Raw genomic sequence first — 22474 nt, forward strand, 5'->3', positions numbered from 1 at the left:
TTCTAACTTTCTACCTTTTTGGTTTGGAGTGGCCTGCAGCCCTTAAGGGGGTGTCTTCAAAGATGTTAAGAATTTCTACATCTGGATTTAGATAGTGGAGTCTTTTTTACAGTCTTTTTTACAGTCCTGTTCTATACAGCATCAAAATGCTGCATTCACATTGTTTTCTGTGCGTTGGAGTCTTATTTGTGGCACTTGTTGAGAGCCGAATGCTGGACAAATGCATAAAATCAAAACCCAAATACACCATGAACGTTGTACTTTTGGAGGATGACACCTCATACTGGAGCCTAGGGTTTGTAATGGGTGCAGTGTTGAAAGCAATTAAAGCGGACAGGCAACTGAACATTGCAGCAGGTACAGAAACATGTATTTATTTTTTAATTTGAACTTACTTTAATTTCAACATTAAACGAATGTGTCAGTGATAAACAAAATTCAGCTGTAACCTATCACACAAATCTATTGGACATTTCATTATGCTTGATAACAGTTATTATCTCATCCTCCTACAACACTCTCTCCCTTGTCAAGGTTTGAACATCACATTAACGGCTAATTTCAATGGGTTCAACACCACGCTGTACAAACGCAGGGGCTGTGGGAGCAGCACCTGTGAGGGAGTGGAGATACTCAAGTCCCTGCATGTGAGCCAGTCTTTTTTAGACTGTAATGTCCATTCCCATCTTGATACCATCTCTTCCAGGAGACCATTGCTACTTGAATATATTATATGTTGACTGACAGACTGATTTAGATACAGCTTCATGAGCACTTGGCATTCTCTCAACCAGCTTCATGAGGAATGCTTTTCCAACAGTCTTGAAGGAGTTTCCACATATGCTGAGCACTTGTTGGCTTCTTTTCCTTCACTTTGTGGTCCAACTCATCCCAAACCATCTCAATTGGGTTGAGGTCAGGTGATTGTGGAGGTCAGGTCATCTGATGCAACACTCCATCACTCTCCTTGGTCAAATAGCCCTTACACAGCCTGGAGGTGTGTTTTGGGTCATTGTCCTGTTGAAAAACAAATTATAGTCCCACTAAGCGCAAACCAGATGGGATAGCGTATCACTGCAGAATGCTGTGGTAGCCATGCTGGTTAAGTGTGCCTTGAATTCTAAATAAATCACAGACAGTGTCACCAGCAAAGCACCCCCACACCATTACACCTCCTCCTCCATGCTTCACGGTGGGAACCACACATGCAGAGATCATCCGTTCACCTACTCTGCGTCTCACAAAGACACAGTGATTGGAACCAAAAATCTCAAATTTGGACTCATCAGACCAAAGGACAGATTTCCACCGGTCTAATGTCCATTGCTCGTGTTTCTTGGCCCAAGCAAGTCTCTTCTTCTTATTGGTGTCCTTTAGTAGTGGTTTCTTTGTAGCAATTCGACCATGAAGGCCTGATTCATGCAGTCTCTGTCAGAAGAACCGATGTGGATGTGGTGGAGGAGTCAGGCGCAGGACACAGAGGCTTCGTCCAAACAGACTTTACTAGTCCAAAGTGCAACAATACAATACACAACCTCGAAAACAAACAGAGGCGAAGGAATTACGCAAACATGCGTAACACATTAAACAAAACAAACAGAGCGCAAAACACGCAGCTCAGAACGACAGGCAGCCAACAACACACAATCTAACCAATACAAAACAGGGAACTTATAGGACACGTAATCAGCACACAAACAGACACAGGTGTACACGACAGACCAAAGCAATCACACCAAGAAACATTCAACGGTGGCAGCTAGTACTCCGGGGACGGCGAACGCCGAAGCCTGCCCGAACCAGGAGGAGGAGCAGTCTCGGCCGAAACCGTGACAGTACCCCCCCCGGCCTCGGGGACGGCCAGGAGGACGCGGACCCGGGCGCGTGGGATGCCCACGGTGGAACTCAGTCAGGAGGGATGGATCGAGGATGTCCCTCCTAGGCACCCAGCACCGTTCCTCCGGACCGTACCCCTCCCACTCCACGAGATACTGGAGACCACTCATCCGGCGCCTCGAGTCCAAGATGGTCCGGACCCTGTACGCCGGGGCCCCCTCGATGTCCAAAGGGGGCGGAGGGGTCTCTCCTATCTCATCTTCTTGGAGTGGGCCAGCTACCACCGGCCTGAGAAGAGACACATGGAACGAGGGGTTAATATTTTTGTACTCAATAGGCAGTTGTAACCTGTAACACACCTCGTTCAATCTTCTCAGGACTTTGAAGGGCCCCACAAACCGCCGACCCAGCTTCCGGCAGGGCAGGCGGAGGGGCAGGTTTCGAGTCGAGAGCCAGACTCGATCTCCCGGTGCGTACACCGGTCCCTCACTGCGGTGGCGATCGGCGCTCGCCTTTTGTTGACGGATGGCCCGCTGCAGATGGACATGGGCAGCGTCCCACGTCTCCTCCGAGCGCCGAATCCACTCGTCCACCGCATGGGCCTCGATCTGGCTCTCGTGCCACGGTGCCAGGACCGGCTGATACCCTAAAACACACTGGAAAGGTGTTAAATTGGTGGAGGAGTGGCGGAGAGAGTTCTGGGCCATCTCTGCCCAGGGGATATACCTAGACCACTCCTCCGGCCGGTCCCGGCAATAGGACCTCAGAAACCTACCCACATCCTGGTTGACTCGTTCAACCTGCCCATTGCTCTCTGGGTGGTACCCCGAGGTAAGGCTCACCGAGACCCCCAAGCGTTCCATGAACGCCCCCCAGACTCTGGAGGTGAACTGGGGACCTCGGTCAGACACAATATCCTCGGGGACCCCATAGTGCCGGAACACGTGGGTAAATAGGGCCTCGGCGGTCTGTAGGGCAGTAGGGAGACCCGGCATTGGGAGGAGACGACAGGCCTTGGAAAACCGATCCACAACGACCAAAATGGTGGTATTCCCCTGGGAAGGGGATAGGTCGGTCACAAAATCCACCGAGAGGTGGGACCATGGTCGTTGTGGAACGGGCAGGGGATGTAACTTACCCCTGGGCAAATGTCTAGGCGCCTTACACTGGGCGCACACCGAGCAGGAGGAGACATAAACCCTCACATCCTTAGCTAACGTTGGCCACCAGTATTTCACGCTAAGGCAGTGCACTGTCCGGCCAATACCTGGATGTCCAGAGGAGGGTGATATATGAGCCCAATAAATAAGACGATCACAAACCTCGAGCGGAACGTACGTCCGCCCCACAGGACACTCGGGGGGAGTAGGGTCGGTACGCAGTGCCCGCTCGATTTCCGTATCGACCTCCCATACCACCGGAGCCACCAGACAAGACTCCGGCAGTATGGAAGTAGGCTCAATGGACCTCTCCTCTGTGTCATACCGCCGGGACAGGGCGTCTGCCTTACCGTTCTGGGACCCTGGGATGTATGTGATCTTAAAAACAAACCGGGTCAGGAACATGTTCCACCTAGCCTGATGAGGGTTCAATCTCCTAGCTGCCCGGATGTACTCCAGGTTACGGTGATCAGTCAGAATGAGGAAAGGGTGTTGAGCCCCCTCAAGCCAATGCCTCCACACCTTTAGGGCCTGGACTACAGCTAACAGCTCCCTGTCCCCAACGTCATAATTGCGCTCCGCCGAGCTGAGCTTCTTGGAGTAGAACGCACAGGGGCGGAGCTTAGGTGGCGTGCCGGACCGTTGTGACAGGACTGCCCCAATACCGGTCTCGGACGCGTCTACCTCAACTTGGAATGGTAAAGAGGGATCCGGATGCGCCAGCACCGGGGCCGAGGTGAACAGGTTCTTCAGTTTGACAAATGCCCTGTCCGCCTCAGCTGACCACTGCAAACGAACCGGACCCCCCTTTAGTAGGGACGTAATGGGAGCTGCAACCTGTCCAAAGCCCCGGATAAACCTCCGGTAGTAATTAGCAAAACCCAAGAACTGCTGCACCTCTTTTACAGTGGTTGGAGTTTGCCAATTACGCACGGCCGACACACGGTCTACCTCTATCTCCACACCAGACGCGGACAACCGATAACCCAAAAAGGAGACGGACTCCTGGAAGAACAGGCATTTCTCTGCCTTGACATACAAGTCATGCTCCAACAGTCTTCTCAACACTCGGCGCACCAGGGCTACATGCTCGGCTCATGTAGAAGAGTACACTAGGATGTCGTCGATGTACACTACCACACCCTGCCCATGCATGTCCCGGAAAATCTCGTCAACAAAGGATTGGAAGACTGAAGGAGCATTCATTAGCCCGTATGGCATGACGAGATACTCGTAATGACCCGAGGTGGTGCTAAATGCTGTTTTCCATTCATCCCCCTCCCTAATGCGCACCAGATTGTACGCGCTCCTGAGATCCAACTTTGTGAAGAACTGCGCTCCGCGTAATGATTCCGTCATAGTCGCAATCAGTGGAAGAGGGTAACTGTACTTAACCGTGATCTGATTGAGACTACGGTAATCAATACACGGGCGCAAACCCCCGTCCTTCTTCTTCACAAAGAAGAAACTCGAGGAAACCGGGGAAGTGGAGGACCGTATGTATCCCTGTTCCAAGGACTCGGCTATGTAAGTCTCCATAGCCGCTGTCTCCTCTTGAGACAAGGGATACACACGGCTCCGCGGAAGAGCCGCTCCTGTTTGGAGATTTATCGCACAGTCCCCCTGTCTATGAGGTGGTAGCCGTGTTGCCCTCGTTTTGCTGAACACAAGTGCTAAGTCCTCATACTCGGGGGGAATGCGCATTGCGGGCACTTGGTTCGGACTCTCTACCGAGGTCGCCCCTAAGGAAACACCTAGACATCTCCCTACACACTGGGCAGACCACTCCATAAGAGCCCTCTGTTGCCACGCAATAGTAGGATCATGGGCGCTTAACCAGGGAAGCCCCAGCACCACGGGGTACGCAGGAGAGTCAATCAGATAAAACTGAATGATCTCCTCATGACCCCCCTGCGTCGTCACCTTAAGTGGTGCTGTGACTTCTCTGATCAGCCCCGACCCCAACGGCCGGCTGTCTAAGGCGTGGACAGGAAAGGGGGCTTCTGCCGGCCGAAGGGGAATTCCTAACCTATAACAAAATGCCCGATCAATAAAATTCCCAGCTGCGCCTGAATCTACTAGCGCCTTATGCTGGGAATGAGGTGCCACCTGTGGAAATCTCACAGGAATACTCATGTGACCAACAGAGAGCTCTGGGTAAGTGGGGCGCCTACTCACCTGAAATGACTCCCCAGTGCGTGACCTGTTGTCCCCTCTCCCAGGAGACCCTCCCCAGCACCTGGCCGCGGTGTGTCCTCCACGGCCACAGTTGGTGCAGGGGGTGGCCCCCCTCGGGTTCTCTCTCCTCCTCTCTCTAGCGCCAGCACCCCCGAGCTCCATGGGAATCGGCTCGGAGGTGCTGGAGGGTGGAATGGACGACCCCCACTCGGGACGTCCGTGGGTAGCCAGCAGGGTGTCGAGACGGATGGAGATGTCCACCAACTGGTCGAAGGATAGGTTGGTGTCCCTGCAGGCCAGCTCACGACGAACAACCTCTCGTAGGCTACACCGGTAATGGTCGATGAGGGCCCTCTCATTCCACCCCGCATCCGCCGCTAGCGTCCGGAACTCCAGTGCGAACTCCTGTGCGCTCCTCTTCCCCTGTCGGAGGTGGAACAGACGCTCCCCCGCTGCCTTCCCTTCAGGTGGGTGATCGAAGACAGCCCTGAAGCGGCGGGAGAACTCCGCGTAGGTGATGGTAGCGGCGTCTATTCCCCTCCATTCGGCGTTGGCCCACTCCAATGCCTTGCCGGATAGACAGGAGATGAGGGCGGAGACGCTCTCGTATCCCGAGGGCGCTGGGTGTATGGTAGCCAGGTAGAGTTCCACCTGCAGGAGGAACCCCTGACACCCGGCTGCAGAACCGTCATATGCCCTCGGGAGCGAGAGCCGAATGCCACTGGGTTCCGGTGCTGAGAGAGGAGGACTGGCCGTTGGTGATGGGATGGTGTAAGAAGGCGTGGGCACCTCTCCAGTAACCAACCGGCGCAGAGTGTTGGACACCTCGTCCATGGCGGCCCCAAGTTGCCGGATCATGGTGTCCTGATAGCTGATCCGTTCTTCCAGCGACTTGGGTGCCGCCACTGCTCCTGCTGACTCCATAGTTGGTGTGTTGTTCTGTCAGAAGAACCGATGTGGATGTGGTGGAGGAGTCAGGCGCAGGACACAGAGGCTTCGTCCAAACAGACTTTACTAGTCCAAAGTGCAACAATACAATACACGACCTCGAAAACAAACAGAGGCGAAGGAATTACGCAAACATGCGTAACACATTAAACAAAACAAACAGAGCGCAAAACACGCAGCTCAGAACGACAGGCAGCCAACAACACACAATCTAACCAATACAAAACAGGGAACTTATAGGACACGTAATCAGCACACAAACAGACACAGGTGTACACGACAGACCAAAGCAATCACACCAAGAAACATTCAACGGTGGCAGCTAGTACTCCGGGGACGGCGAACGCCGAAGCCTGCCCGAACCAGGAGGAGGAGCAGTCTCGGCCGAAACCGTGACAGTCTCCTCCGAACAGTTGATGTTGAGATGTGTCTGTTACTTGAACTCTGTGAAGCATTTATTTGGGCTGCAATCTGAGGTGCAGTTAACTCTAATGAACTTATCCTCTGCAGCAGAGGTAACTCTGGGTCTTCCTTTCCTGTGGCGGTCCTCATGAGAGCCAGTTTCATCATAGCGCTTGATGGTTTTTGCGACTGCACTTGAAGAAACTTTCAAAGTTCTTGACGTTTTCCGTATTGACTGACCTTCATGTCTTAAAGTAATGATGGATTGTCGTTTCTCTTTGCTTATTTGAGCTGTTCTTGCCATATTATGGACTTGGTCTTTTACCAAATATGGCTATCTTCTGTATACCAACCGTACTTTGTCACATTACAACTGATTGGCTCAAACGCATTAAGAAGGAAATACATTCCACAAATTAACTTTTAACAAGGCACACCTGTTAATTGAAATGCATTCCAGGTGACTACCTCATGAAGCTGGTTGAGAGAATGCTAAGAGTGTGCAAAGCTGTCATCAAGGCAAAGGGTGGCTAATTTGAAGAATCTCAAATATAAAATGTATTTTGATTTGTTTAACACTTTTTGGGTGACTACATGATTCCATATGTGTTATTTCATAGTTTTGATGTTTTCACTATTATTCTACAATGTAGAAAATAGTACAAATAAAGAAAAAGCCTTGAATGAGTAGGTGTGTCCAAACTTTTGACTGGTACTGTATACCGTCAATGACTATACTGAAACTAAACTGTAATTTCGGTCCATTGGGCAGATCAGGAGGACCTATAAGATTAATAAAGATGACATTATTTTAGAAAGAGAAATGAGACAGGGACGAGCCCTTCCCCATTACTCAACAACATGAGTGCCTATGTTTATATACGGATTTGTTTGTGCTCCAGGCTAAAGGTGAGGTGGGATGTGCCATGCTGGGACCCTCCTGTACATTTGCCACTTTCTTTATGGTGGAGTAAGTTCTCTCTCTGTCTTGTACGCACGCACACACGCATGTTAATGATCCCTGTCTCTGTCATCCCCATTGAAAAAGTATTTGTTTTGCCTGATTATTAGTAGTTGATGATGTGTACGTGTGGTAAATGACCCACTTGGTGATTATGATAATAGCGTTTATTGTTATGCTGGTTTATAATATCCTGTCCTGTAAGATAAGGACAGATTGACCTGCAGGTCATGATCCCTCTATTTGGAGAACTGTGTGACCCCTGGTCTGTGTGTGTCTCAGTGTGGAGATAGGCCTGACCCTGACTATCCCCATCATCTCTGCTGGGAGCTTCGGTCTGTCCTGTGACTACAAGGCCAACCTGACCCGCCTGCTGCCCCCGGCACGCAAGATCTCCAACTTCTTTGTCCACTTCTGGAACTTCACCAGACATGGTCTGAAGATGCACTGGAAGAGGGCTTATGTCTACAAGAAGGCAGACCAAACTGAAGATTGTTTTTGGTGAGAGGGAACACCTGTGCATTTGAAAGGGAATTTCCGCCATGTACACACATACAGACAGTACAGAGATGCTCATTGCATGTGTATGGTAGACTGTAACACTGTAACATACATATCTAGAGTAAGTTTGATGCCAGGGAGAGAAGCGTTTATTGTTGGGTGCTCCATGGTGCACCGTTACATCACTTCCCTTTTGCCATCTTCATAGGTACATCAATGCTCTGGAGGCACCCTCGGTCCAGTTTGCTATGTCAATCTCAAGAAAGATGCTACGCAGCAAGACAGAGCTAAAGAAAGCTCTTCAGTCTGAAAACAGACACAGCAACGGTGTGTGCCTCCCTCTGTCTTCTTCAATACCTTCTCAAGTCTTATCCATGCTTTACACACCAGCCACTGGTTCCACCCCGAATAGGAAGTAAATCAATGGTTACTTAAAACAAAACTTTTGTAACCTATCTACATGCTTTTAGGTGTTATTTCATCATACAGCTTTATCACCCCTGCACAATGTTTTTCAGTATTCATTCTCTGTGGAACCCCAGATGACATCACCACTATAAAGAATGAAACAACGATTCCCCCAGAAATTGTCTTCATCCTCATCGATATCTATAAGTGAGACTGGTTTTGGTAGTTTGTTACATTGCATTGCATTGTTTTTTAGGGGACCATGATTGAAAGTTGAAACCATGTAATTTTTCTATCTCCTAGCCACAGGTATCACACTAACATGACTGCCAGCCCAAGCATGGACAATGTTCTGGTGCTCACCTTGCCTGAGAGACAATACAACAACACAATAGTTTACAACAGCACGGTTAGTCCCTGCTCCACTCATCTGTCTTCATTCCTCAGTTCTTCTGACTTCCTAATGTCTGAACAGAGATACCATCTCTCTCTGTCTCTCTCTCTCTCTCTCTCTCTCTCTCTCTCTCTCTCAATTCAATTTCAATTTAAGGGCTTTATTGGTATGGGAAATGTATGTTAACATTGCCAAAGCAAGTGAAGTAGATAGTAAACAAAAGTGAAATAAACAATAAATATTAACAGTAAACATTACACTCAGAAGTTCCAAAATAATAAAGACATTTCAAATGTCCTATTATGTATATATATACAGTGTTGTAACAATGTGCAAATAGTTAAAGTACAAATGGGAAAATAAATAAACATAAATATGGGTTGTATTTACAATGGTGTTTGTTCTTCACTGGTTGCCCTTTTCTTGTGGCAACGGGTCACAAATCTTGCTGCTGTGATGGCACACTGTGGTTTGTCACCCAGTAGATAAGGGAGTTTATCAAAATTGGGTTTGTTTTCTAATTCTTTGTGGATCTCTGTAATCTGAGGAAAATATGTGTCTCTAATATGGTCATACATTTGGCAGGAGGTTAGGAAGTGCAGCTCAGTTTCCACCTCATTTTGTGGGCAGTGTGGACATAGTGTCACGCCCTGGCTCTGGGGACTCTAATATGTTGAGCCAGGGTGTGTAAAGTCTATGTGTTTTGTTCTAGGTTTCACATTCTAGTATTGTTGTTCTATGTTGGCCAGTGTGGTTCTCAATCAGAGGCAACGTGATTCAGCTGTTGCTTGTTGTCTCTGATTGAGAACCATACTTTAGCAGCCTGTTTCCCCACAGAGTTTGTGGGATCTTGTTTGTAGTCTGTTGTGTTAGACCGTGAACTGTCACGTTATCGTTTTGTTGTTTTTGATCGTGTCTCTAATAAAGAGTATGTTTGCCTGCAACGCTGCGCCTTGGTCCTCATCTCTGTTAGACGATCGTGACAGAAGATCCCACCAGAACTGGACCAAGCAGCCTAGTGAGGAGCAGAGAGGGTGGACTTGGGAACAGTGGAGGAAGAGCTTCGACTGGGTCAAGCCGAATGAGGAGCTGAATGGCGGGAATTGGAAGCAGAAGAGCGAGAGTTGGGCGAGAACTATAGAGGCCTGGCCCACGGGGAAGAGAGACTCCCAGAAATTTTTTAGGGGGGGGCTCACGACGTCGGGGCAGCAGGAGGCCGCGATAGAGCGGCCCAGCGGGTTGGCAGAGGAGGCCGCCAGGTTACGGGGGCCACTGGTCGAAGAGGGGATGGAAGGTGTAGAGGCACGGCGAGAGGTACTGGGGTGTGTTGCCAGTCCGGTCCGGCCTGTTCCTGATCCCCACGTAGGGCCAGTGGTGTGTGTTCCCAGTACGGTCCGGCCTGTTCCTGCCACTCGCACCAAGTCTACGGTGCGCGTCGCCAGCTCGGCCCGGCCTGTTCCTGCTCCCCGCACCAAGCCTGTGGTGCGCGTCGCCAGCCCAGTTCGGCCCATTCCTGCTCCCCGCACCAAGTCAGTGGTGCGTTTCGTCAGCCCAGCTCGGCCCGTTCCTGCTCCCCGCACCAAGTCAGTGGTGCGCTTCGTCAGCCCGGCTCGGCCCGTTCCTGCTCCCCGCACCAAGTCAGTGGTGTGCTTCGTCAGCCCGGCTCGGCCCGTTCCTGCTCCCCGCACCAAGTCAGTGGTGCGCTTCGTCAGCCCGGCACGGCCCGTTCCTGCTCCCCGCACCAAATCAGTGGTGCGCTTCGTCAGCCCGGTCCGGCCCGCTCCTGCTCCCCGCACCAAGTCAGTGGTGCGTTTCGTCAGCCCGGCTCGGCCCGCTCCTGCTCCCCACACCAAGCCAGTGGTGTGCGTCATCAGTCCGGCACGGCCCGTGCCTGTTCCACCGGTGGCTGGTCCGGCACCGGTCAGATGCTTCACGCCGGAGCTAGAGCAATCCGCTCCACCAGTGTGCAGTCCAGCTCCGGCCAGCGGGGCCAGACCGGACCAGGGGTACTTTGGGGGGTTGGAGAGGGAGCGGGGATCGGAGCCGGATCCGCCGCCTAAGCGGAGTGCCCACCCGGTCCCTCCCCTGTGGTATTTGGTGGGCGCGGTCGGAGTCCGCGCCTTTAGGGGGGGGTACTGTCACGCCCTGGCTCTGGGGACTCTAATATGTTGAGCCAGGGTGTGTAAAGTCTATGTGTTTTGTTCTAGGTTTCACATTCTAGTATTGTTGTTCTATGTTGGCCAGTGTGGTTCTCAATCAGAGGCAACGTGATTCAGCTGTTGCTTGTTGTCTCTGATTGAGAACCATACTTTAGCAGCCTGTTTCCCCACAGAGTTTGTGGGATCTTGTTTGTAGTCTGTTGTGTTAGACCGTGAACTGTCACGTTATCGTTTTGTTGTTTTTGATCGTGTCTCTAATAAAGAGTATGTTTGCCTGCAACGCTGCGCCTTGGTCCTCATCTCTGTTAGACGATCGTGACACATAGCCTGTCTTCTCTTGAGAGCCAGGTCTGCTGACGGCAGCCTTTCTCAATAGCAAGGCTATGCTCACTGAGTCTATACATAGTCAAAGCTTTCCTTAAGTTTGGGTCAGTCACGGTGGTCAGGTATTCTGCCACTGTGTACTCTGTTTAGATCCAAATAGCATTCTAGTTTGCGCTGTTTTTTTGTTAATTCTTTCCAATTTGTCAAGTAATTCTCTTTTTGTTTTCTCATGATTTGGTTGGGTCTAATTATCTCTCTCTCTCTCTCTCTCTCTCTCTCTCTCTCTCTCTCTCTCTCTCTCTCTCTCTTCCTGACTGCTCCCCCTCTCTCTTCCTGACTGCTCCCCCTCTCCTGTTGCAGGAGTTAAATGACTATGTGGCGGGGTACCATGACAGTGTGTTGCTCTTTGGCCATGTGCTGAGGCAGAGGTTGACCAGTGAGCTGAGAGGCAGAGCGACACAGCCCCCTGCCACGGATCTCCCCGATGTAAACCCCTTCAGGAATGTCTCCTTTCAAGGTATAGGAGGGCCTAATGACCAGAGCCATGGTCCATCCTGTCCTCAGTCCTCCATTTAAACACTATAACAATTTAAGTCAGGCAATGGTGAGAACCTATACTTGTTAGACTTGGCAAAGCTGCTCGGCGGCAACCTTTAGCATCTGATCTTTGACTCTCGTCCAACGGGAACTTGCACAAACCAGAACAGTAAATGTTTCATTTTTGTCACACCACCGTCATTCTCCACACAGGAACGAAAGGCCACACATTATGCAGGAACCCATTCACTTTGATTTATTTTACAGTTCAGTACATGGCTAATTAGTGTGTTCTCTCTTGGCTGACCTTTATGGGCAATGTTTCAAATTTTGTCCATTTACAGCTGAGGACCATAGTAATTCAGGTGGTTATATGTCTTCCGCAACCTCTTGTATTAGATAACATTTCCCAACCTGAACCTTGAATATAGCACTAGGTCGTAGCCTCAATTTCTTTGGAATTATTACTCACAGTGGTGTGATTATTGATGCTATAATGAGGGAGCAAATGGTTGTTAAGGGCAGATGTTCCGGTCAAGAGTTTTCTGCTCAGGAGGATAAATGGTGATACTCTTAAAGGGTTAGAGATAATAGTGTGTGTCTGTGTGCAGGTATGGGGGGACACTACGTGCTGGATGAGAATGGGGACAGGGACGTGAACTTCTCTGTGATTTATACCTCCACCATCGATAAACAGGTACTCTTCATCCAATGTAACTGTTGGAATGGTCACCATCTCAGTCCCCTATTAAACAGTAGCAGGACATCGTTTAATGATCACTTAATAATGCTGTCATTGCACCTCTCCTCCAGTACAAAACCCTGTTTGTGTTTGATACGTCCATAAATGAGACCAGAGTGGAGGACAGCACCCCCTCACTGCCCTGGCCTGGGTCCCAACTGCCAGATGACAAGCCAATCAATCGTAACGGTAATGACATCTACGCTCTAGTAACAGGCCAGTAGCAGCTTCTACCCCCAAGCCATAAGACTGCTGAACAGTTAATCAAATGGCTACCCGGAGTATTTGCATTGACCCCCTTATTCTATTCTTATTTGTTCTTATTTTTGCACTGACTCTCTTGCACAGGCTCGATGTACACTCACTGGACTTTAACCACACACTCACACATACTACACTGACACTCCAACACACACACACATGCCTATTGATGCCAGACACACACACACACACACACACACACATTCCTTCACACTCCTCACATACGCTGCTGCTACTCTCTGTTTATTATCTATGCATAGTCACTTTACCCCTACCTACATGTACATATTACCTCAATTACCTCGACTAACCCGTACCCCTGTACATTGATTCGGGTACCGTTTACCCTTGTATATAGCCTCTTTATTGTAATTTTATTGTTACTATTTTTCCTTTAGTTTATTTTTTAAAAAATCGTACTTTTTTAAAACTCTGCATTGTTGGTTAAGGGCTCTTAAGTAAGCATTTCACGGTAAGGTCTACATTTGTTGTATTTGGCGCAAGTGACAAATACTATTTTATTTATAAACACTAGTGCTACTAGTAACAGTACAAAGTTTATTCTAGTACACAAGCTCTTTTGAAGTTTGTGTTACGTCTTGATACGAAGATACAGTATTGGTGGGGGGAATACTTATTTTATGTTTGTGATTCCAGATCTGAATATCATTGTGATCGTCCTGAGTGTCAGTGTTGTGGTGGTGACTGCCATCGCTCTGATCTTCTACAGGTAAAATATGCACCACACCAACCTCTGTCTTCTCACTTCTGTCCAATCACATTGTTACTTGACAACATGTCTCACTCACCTCTGTCTTTGTCTATTTATTATTATTATTATTATTGTTATTATATTTACCCTTCTGTTCAGTCACTTTAAACCTGATTACACAACTGTCACCAGTATCCCTGACATTGATTGGTACTGATATTGACCTTGTAAATAATGTATATTTTCGTGTGAATTTCTTTTATTCACAAGTGTATATGACTTAGTATTACTGCATTGTTGAGGAAGAGCTTGCAAGCAAGCGTTTCACTGCACTGTTTACACTTGCTGTATCCTGTGCACGTGACAAATAAACTGATTTGATTTGATTTATGGCCAATAGGCAGAACATGAAGGAACGTCAGAACCAAAAGAAGTGGTCCCACATCAGCCCAGACCTGATTGATCCGCTGGATGGGAAAGAGTTAAGCCTGGTCTCACTGAAGGTGAGCTCCTTCACCTCCTTCTTGTCATGATGTTTCTGCCTGTCTGTTTCTATTTATAGTATGTCATCTTTCAAACTTCCATAATGCATGGTCAATACAAGCTGGTGTTACGCTGATGTTGGTTTCAATTATTTCATTTACACTCTGATACTCCCTGTTTTCATTAATACCCAGGGATCTAATTGGATGCCTATAGTCTTGTGATATTTTATTATTGTTGACAGTTTATTCCACATTATTTATCCCTTTTTCTTTCTATATATCAGATTGATGAAGACAACAGGAAGGACAGCTGTTACCAGATTCGCAGGGGTCGCTATGACAAAAAGGTGCCATTACTCTCTTTGGTCCATAAACTGACTTAAACACATGGGTTGAGTTGTCATATCAGGGTCGTTCCACTAAAAGATTGCCTTTTGCGTCTCTTTGATATTTTCAGTAGAAATTGTGCACCAATATTGCATTTTAAAAACCTGATATATTAAATGAAGTGCCCTTTAATATAAACCACATGGAGAATTCAATACATTAATAAATACTTTCTAAAGTGCAAAAATTCTGCATTTTGACATGTCCTTTCGTGCACCCTCTGTGACCTCTAGGAAGGTTTTAACCCACTTAACCCCAAATTTCTCCATGTTTTCACTATTATTGTAAAGCCCTAGTTATTTTGCTGCTTTGACAAAGTCATTTCTGAAGATTATTATTTATTTCATGTGATTAGAGATTCATTGAACATCTGTCCCTCATTTTAAGGTCAACCCTGTTACTTGAACTGAACTCTCGTTAATATGGTATAACTATTATTTTTTCAATATTTATTTCAAAAGAAACATCATTGATTCAGAGCGGTTGGGTTAAATGCGGAAGACACATTTCAGTTGAATGCATTCAGTTGTGCAACTGACTAGCTATCCCTTTTCCCTTTCCCTTAATAGTCAAATCATAGTGTTAAAGCAGGTGTGCTGGTTCTACTCTTTTTGGCAATTTTCTGGTGTTTTGTGGTGGAAAACTGAGTGGGTCGAGCATAACACGTTAACCCTGTTACCCATAGATAGACCGGCTAGAAATGTTTGAACAATTACAAAAATATTGTGAAGCTTGCGATCAATTGCAACCCCCTGTTGCACACAACAAGCTTCCATTTCGCCTGTCACAAGGGGATTATGGCTGATTTAAGATTAAATCGTCAACCCTGTAACTTTATTTGGCACTTACTATAGTAATATTTTTATTTAATCTCTTGAGATGGGGGAAGGTGTTTTTCATGAAGTTGAATATGTGCTCTTTGTGACAGAATGTTAAAATGAGGTGAAATCATTTTATTTTTTACCAAGTTAAACTTCTTGAAAGGCACTGAATTGGTGGAACGACTAACCAGTAACTACTCTCAAAGGCTGATATGGGCATAACTTCTACTCTATTATTATCTATCTATTATTTTCAGCCCGTGATCCTGAAGGAGCTGCAACACACAGACGGCAACTTCAGTGAGATCCAGAGGATCGAGCTCAACACTGTAAGGTTCTTGCTAGTGATGTCACTTCCTCTCCCCCTCGTAGTTCCTCCTAACCTGCCGATTCAAACATTAGTCCAGTCAGCTGTCCACTGATCTAGTGTCCATTTTGAGTGTCTATATGGCCCGAACTCAGGGTCAACCCTATATTTGCTTATCTTGATGTGGTGTGAACAACAGAGGTTTGCGGATTCGTGTATGTGTGTTTTATGGCTTTGTGGCCCTATGGAGGAATATTTTATCTACTTGTCAATCAGAGGAGATAGCCTATGTGACCTTATGTGAGCAACTAGGTGATAAAAGTAGAGTGTGTAAATGAGTGTGAGGAAGTCGAGATCACCCATGATATGATGTCTTTCACAGTGACACCTTCTCTCTCTCTCTCTCTCTCTCTCTCTCTCTCCTGCTTCCTCTCTCTCTTTCTGCCTCTCTCAGCTCCTGCGTATTGACTACTATAACCTGACCAAGTTCTATGGCACGGTGAAGTTTGAGTATGGCCTGTTTGGAGTGTTTGAATTCTGTGAGAGGGGATCCCTGAGGGTAAGAGAGTATTACTTTATGTTGGGAATCAGTGGCCTGCTTTCCACCCACATATCTTTTATTGTGCAATAAGCCATTGACATTTACACACATATTGTTTACAGGACTCCTTTACAGACAGGGCTTGGGTCACAATCACAGTTACATTCACTCAGTTTTCAAATACCCTACCAGGCAGAAACAAAAACACTCAAGCATAAACGGAACTGCAGTAAACTCTGTCATTCACTGTCTTTACAGTATGTCCTTAATGACACAATCTCCTATCCTGAAAACACCTTCATGGACTTGGAATTCAAGATATCAGTCATGTATGACATAGCTAAGGTATGTTTATGTAGTTTGGTTGTACTATGTGTTTACTGTGGGTAAATGCACTCAAATTGTAATATGGTGTAGTCCAGTGGTTCCCAACCTTTATCGCTTACTGTACCACCAACTGAATTTTGCTCTGCCCAGAGTACCCCTGAAGTACCCCCTCATGTGCATTTTACCAGTCTATGGTCTCATGAGTCTTCTCAAGTACCCCCTGTGGATAGGCCAAGTACTCCCAGGGGTCCTAGTACCCCTGGTTGGGAACCACTGGTGTAGCATGCTGTAGCTGTGTGTGGCTCACCCTGGTGGCGGTTTCAGGGCATGTCCTACCTCCACTCCAGCAACATTGAGGTCCATGGCCGACTGAAGTCCTCTAACTGTGTGGTGGACAACCGCATGGTGGTCAAAATCACAGACTTTGGCTGCAACACCATCCTCAGCCCCTGCAAAGGTGAAGCCCACTGCCCATTTTTTCCCTTAAAGCAAATGATTCAACCTGAAAGTATTATGCCATGAAGTTAGTAAAAAACCCAACCAGGGGAGTAATTTGATATCCCACTCTGGTCCCTCTCCTTTCTGTCAGACTTGTGGACGGCTCCAGAACACCTCCGGAAGCAGGGGATCTCCCAGAAGGGGGATGTCTACAGCTTTGCCATCATCGCTCAGGAGATCATACTGAGGAAGAAACCCTTCTTCACCCAGGCCTGCTCCGACATTGCAGGTAACAACGGTCTGGTGGCTAGAGTCAGAGTCATGCAGAACACTTTTTAGCCATGGTAAAAGTTATCAAGTTTTTTATGTCTATGCATCTCACACTGGTAATTTAACAGCGTCTCCTGCTGGCCATTACATGTAAATACAACGTCTGCTCACTAGGGATCACTGTCATCAATTACCATTCTAGGGATTTTGCAAAAGGAGAGTGAAATTCTTATTTTTTTTACTGTAAATGAGAAAATGGCTGTGTTGAGATTTGTCAATTGAATTCCCCTTTCCTTCCTCCCCCAGAGAAGCTGTACATGTTGCAGTACCCAAGTGGGACTGGCTTCTTCAGGCCAGATCTAAACTTTGAGACAGCAGCAGTAAACGAGGCAGAGGTACAAGGCCCCTCATAGCATTTCTCACATACGCATGCATATCTGTGTTAGTTTGTATGTATGGTTGTCATTGTACGTGTCTCCTGCAGCTTTACATGCTGATAAAGAACTGCTGGGAAGAGGACCCGGAGAGGAGGCCAGACTTCAAGAAGATAGAGGGATCTCTGGGTAAGATATTCAGGTAAGCCTCCCCCCAAGAACAGCCTCAAAACCACCCATCCTTAGGACATGGAATCTACAAGGTGTTGAAAGCGTTCCACAGGGATGCTGGCCAATGTTTACTCCAATGCTTCCCACAGTTGTGTCAAGTTGGCTGGATGTCCTTTGAGTGGTGGACCATTCTTGATACACACGGGAAACTGTTGAGCATAAGATACCAAGCAGCGTTGCAGTTCTTGACACTAACCAGTGCGCCTGGCACCTACTACCATACCCCATTCAATGGCACTTAAATATTTTGTCTTACCCATTCACCCTCTGAATGGCACACATATACAATCCATCTCAATTGTCTCAATGCTTAAAAATCCTTCTTTAACATGTCTTCTCCCCTTCATCTACACTGATTGAAGTGGATTTAACAGGTGACATCAATAAGGGATCATAGCTTTCACCTGGATTCACTTGTTCAGTCTATGTCATGGAAAGAGCAGGTGTTATTAATGTTTTGTACACTCAGTGTACATTCAGTCAATCAAAACCCTTTTTACATACCAAAAGCCATGGCATGTTGACAGCTGCTTTGTGTTCAACATACAAACGTTTTAGAATTTTAGAGTTCTATCAATTCTTTATTCATACAAAAGTTGGAGTGATAAGCAATCTCCAATTTGGATTTTTCCCTGGTTAAAGAAATGTTCTGAGCTATTGGGCCCTTTTAACATCCAAAAGTGGTATGTACTATGCAAAGTTTTATACAACTTAGCATCATAGAGATATGGTTATTTGTTTCCATGTTCCACAATCGTTCAGCAACCTGCACAACCAGGCTAATGAGAGCTACATGGACAACCTGATCCGCCGGCTGCAGATGTACTCCAGGAACCTGGAGCACCTGGTGGAGGAGAGGACCTCTCTGTACAAGGCTGAGAGGGACAGGGCTGACAGACTCAACTTCCTGCTCCTGCCAGCGTATGTCATGCATCCCAGCTCAACCTTAACCCTAACTCTAACACTAGCTTCATGTCCACATCCTGGTTCAACCCTCACAACCCTAACAACCCTAATCCTAGCCTTAACGCTGAACCCTAACACACCTGCCAGCCTATTTAGCCTTTGGAAGCCAACAGAACGATAAGGAGTCGCTCAGCTTAACCTCCCGTCCCCCTGCTTCTCTCCTCAGCCCAGTGGTGCGTTCCCTGAAGGAGACGGGCAGTGTGGAGCCAGAGCTGTTTGATGAGGTGACGGTCTACTTCAGCGACATTGTGGGCTTCACCACCCTGTGCCAGTACAGCACGCCCATGGAGGTGGTGGACATGCTCAACGACATCTACAAGAACTTTGACAGGATCCTCGACCACCACGATGTATACAAGGTAGTTGGGACTGAGGCTTGACATGTTCACATACTAAAACAGAATCAATAGTACTGTTGTTAATGTAGTATTATGCAACTGAATGCATTCAGGGTCATCGTCTCTTCCTCTCTCTCTGCCAGGTGGAGACGATCGGTGATGCGTACATGGTGGCGTCGGGGTTGCCACGGCGGAATGGCAACCGGCACGCAGTGGACATCGCCCACATGGCCCTGGACATCCTGGCTTTCGTAAGGACCTTCCAGCTCCAACACCTACCGGGCATACCCCTGTGGATCCGCATCGGGGTGCACTCAGGTACCCCATCTCAGCACAGTACAACTGGCCCAAACACAGTAGTTTGTATAGAGCTGAACCTTTCCCACAATTTAGTTTTATTATAAGTACATAATATTGGGCCAATACAGTCCTGTTAGCAACACTTTCATTGCCTGCAGTGTGTTTAGCTGTGTCACTGTGTCTGGTGTGTTTACAGGGCCGTGTGCGGCGGGCGTGGTGGGGAACAAGATGCCACGTTACTGTCTGTTTGGAGACACAGTCAACACTGCCTCACGCATGGAGTCCACAGGCCTGCGTAAGAGACAGCACACACAGACACCGACACATCAAACATAACCACTGGGATGAACACTTACATACATTCTCCTCAGCTATCACAGGCACAGCTCCATTCTAGCAGTGTATATTCAGCATAGTTCGCCATAGGATGACACCTCTCATGCTTCCTCTCCAGCACTAAGAATCCATGTCAGCCAGCCCACCATAAACATCCTCCAACGGACAGACTGCAAGTTTGAGTATGAGCAGAGAGGAGAGACCTTCCTGAAGGTAAGCTGGGTTCATAAAGCTATGAGAAGGTTTTGTGAGAATAGAGTTCAGATCATGACAACAATGTGTGTGTGTGTTTGTGTATGTGTTACAGGGTAAAGGCAATGAGATGACATACTGGTTAACAGGGGTGACAGGGACAGAATACAACCTGCCAACGCCCCCGACAGTGTGAGTAGAAACCACCCATCCTAAACTTACACTGTATCTATCACCCATATCTATAGCATTATGTATGTCAAATAATCCAAACATATTGTCCCTGGTTGTCTCCTCAGGGAGAACTTCCAGAGGCTACAGCAGGACCTGTCTGAAATGATCGTGTCCAGCCTGGAGAACAGAGGGCCGGGGACCAACAGCATGGAGAAGAGGAAGACCCTCTCCACCAGAGTCAGGAGGAGGGAGACCAACGGGAGCCGGGAGGACGGCCTGCCAGAGTACCTGCACCTGGCCATCACAGACATTCCCAGCACCTACCTGTAGTCACCCAGGACCAGACTGCTTCCTGTGGAGATACAGGGCCCCTACACTCTGTCAAATGGTGACAGTGGAGTCAAGTAGCCTTATATTCACTTGATACAATAGCTAAAGTATAGCCTTATACTTAGGAAACCTGACTATTTCCGAATGACTTCCTGGGTAAAAGACGTGGCTTTCTGATTTGAGCTAAAGGTTATTTTGGGTCACATGAGCAAAATGTGTGGTGACGTTCCATAAATAGTTTGTAATGGAGATGCTTTAGGCAAAACCAAAACCAGTAAACCAAGGAACTGGATGGTACTCCTCTATTTTAAGAAGCCCCTGAAGAAAATACAAATATGAGTGTTGCTGCATTTTCTCAGCAATCAACAATGAACAATTGTTCAAAACAATATCACTGATTATCACTGAAGCGTAATAATAATAATAATAATAATACTAAAGCTTAATATTGGCATCAATAACATGATGATTACATCTTATAAATGATGTATACACAGTGTTAGGTTATAGTTTCTCATTGTAATCTCTGTGTATTTTATTGGGTCATAGTTTCTCATTGTAATCTCAGTTCATTTTATTGGTTCATAGTTTCTCATTGTAATTTCAGTGCATTTTATTGGGTCATAGTTTCTCATTGTAATCTCAGTGCATTTTATTGGGTCATAGTTTCTCATTGTAATCTCAGTGCATTTTATTGGGTTATAGTTTCTCATTGTAATCTCAGTGCATTTTATTGGGTCATAGTTTCTCATTGTAATCTCAGTGCATTTTATTGGGTTATAGTTTCTCATTGTAATCTCAGTGCATTTTATTGGGTCATAGTTTCTCATTGTAATCTCAGTGCATTTTATTGGGTTATAGTTTCTCATTGTAATCTCAGTGCATTTTATTGGGTTATAGTTTCTCATTGTAATCTCAGTGCATTTTATTGGGTCATAGTTTCTCATTGTAATCTCAGTGCATTTTATTGGGTTATAGTTTCTCATTGTAATCTCAGTGCATTTTATTGGTTCATAGTTTCTCATTGTAATCTCAGCGCATTTTATTGGGTTATAGTTTCTCATTGTAATCTCAGTGCATTTTATTGGGTTATAGTTTCTCATTGTAATCTCAGTGCATTTTATTGGGTTATAGTTTCTCATTGTAATCTCAGTGCATTTTATTGGTTCATAGTTTCTCATTGTAATCTCAGCGCATTTTATTGGGTTATAGTTTCTCATTGTAATCTCAGTGCATTTTATTGTGTTATAGTTTCTCATTGTAATCTCAGTGCATTTTATTGGGTTATAGTACGCAATGTGTTTTAATCCTCAAATTTGATAGTCTGAAATGCTAATACATCTTAATTTTAAAGCCCCACTATCTTTATAGGGTTTCCAACCTTCATTAGTAAAGTGTGTGCCCTGAATTGAAACCAAATAACTTTCTGTAAATAGTTGAGTATACTTTTGTTTAACCAAAAACCTCAGAGAACGTCTTTCTTATCAAAATGTACTATATTGTACAGTGGGGAAAAAATGTATTTAGTCAGCCACCAATTGTGCAAGTTCTCCCACTTAAAAAGATGCGAGAGGCCTGTAATTTTCATCATATGTACACGTCAACTATGACAGACAAAATGAGAAAAAAATTCCAGAAAATCACATTGTAGGATTTTTTATTAATTTATTTGCAAATTATGGTGGAAAATAAGTATTTGGTCAATAACAAAAGTTTCTCAATACTTTGTTATATACCCTTTGTTGGCAATGACACAGGTCAAACGTTTTCTGTAAGTCTTCACAAGGTTTTCACACACTGTTGCTGGTATTTTGGCCCATTCCTCCATGCAGATCTCCTCTAGAGCAGTGATGTTTTGGGGCTGTCGCTGGGCAACACGGACTTTCAACTCCCTCCAAAGATTTTCTATGGGGTTGAGATCTGGAGACTGGCTAGGCCACTCCAGGACCTTGAAATGCTTCTTACGAAGCCACTCCTTCGTTGCCCGGGCGGTGTGTTTGGGATCATTGTCATGCTGAAAGATCCAGCCACGTTTCATCTTCAATGCCCTTGCTGATGGAAGGAGGTTTTCACTCAAAATCTCACGATACATGGCCCCATTCATTTTTTCCTTTACACGGATCAGTCGTCCTGG

The 22474-nt window shown here is 46.6% G+C and overlaps 1 protein-coding gene across 1 annotated transcript; it reads left to right on the forward strand.

Annotated features, from left to right (window-relative positions):
* The first annotated feature begins 116 nt into the window (after positions 1-116).
* LOC311105285 (guanylyl cyclase C-like) lies at positions 117-20534 on the forward strand. Its single transcript, XM_084147377.1, has 27 exons — positions 117-357; positions 535-647; positions 7427-7494; positions 7768-7986; positions 8195-8313; positions 8505-8601; positions 8698-8803; positions 11632-11788; positions 12420-12505; positions 12622-12739; positions 13469-13541; positions 13924-14026; positions 14293-14355; positions 15474-15545; positions 15978-16082; positions 16323-16409; positions 16716-16848; positions 16981-17118; positions 17406-17494; positions 17584-17675; positions 18467-18625; positions 18837-19029; positions 19152-19326; positions 19505-19603; positions 19763-19857; positions 19952-20028; positions 20136-20534. Exons 1-27 carry the CDS (start codon positions 147-149, stop codon positions 20338-20340), a joined length of 3252 nt encoding a protein of 1083 aa, XP_084003503.1. The 5' UTR covers positions 117-146; the 3' UTR covers positions 20341-20534.
* The last annotated feature ends 1940 nt before the right edge of the window (positions 20535-22474 follow it).

The sequence above is a fragment of the Coregonus lavaretus genome, assembly GCF_964263955.1.
Source record: "Coregonus lavaretus genome assembly, chromosome: 2".
Classification (NCBI taxonomy): domain Eukaryota; kingdom Metazoa; phylum Chordata; class Actinopteri; order Salmoniformes; family Salmonidae; genus Coregonus; species Coregonus lavaretus.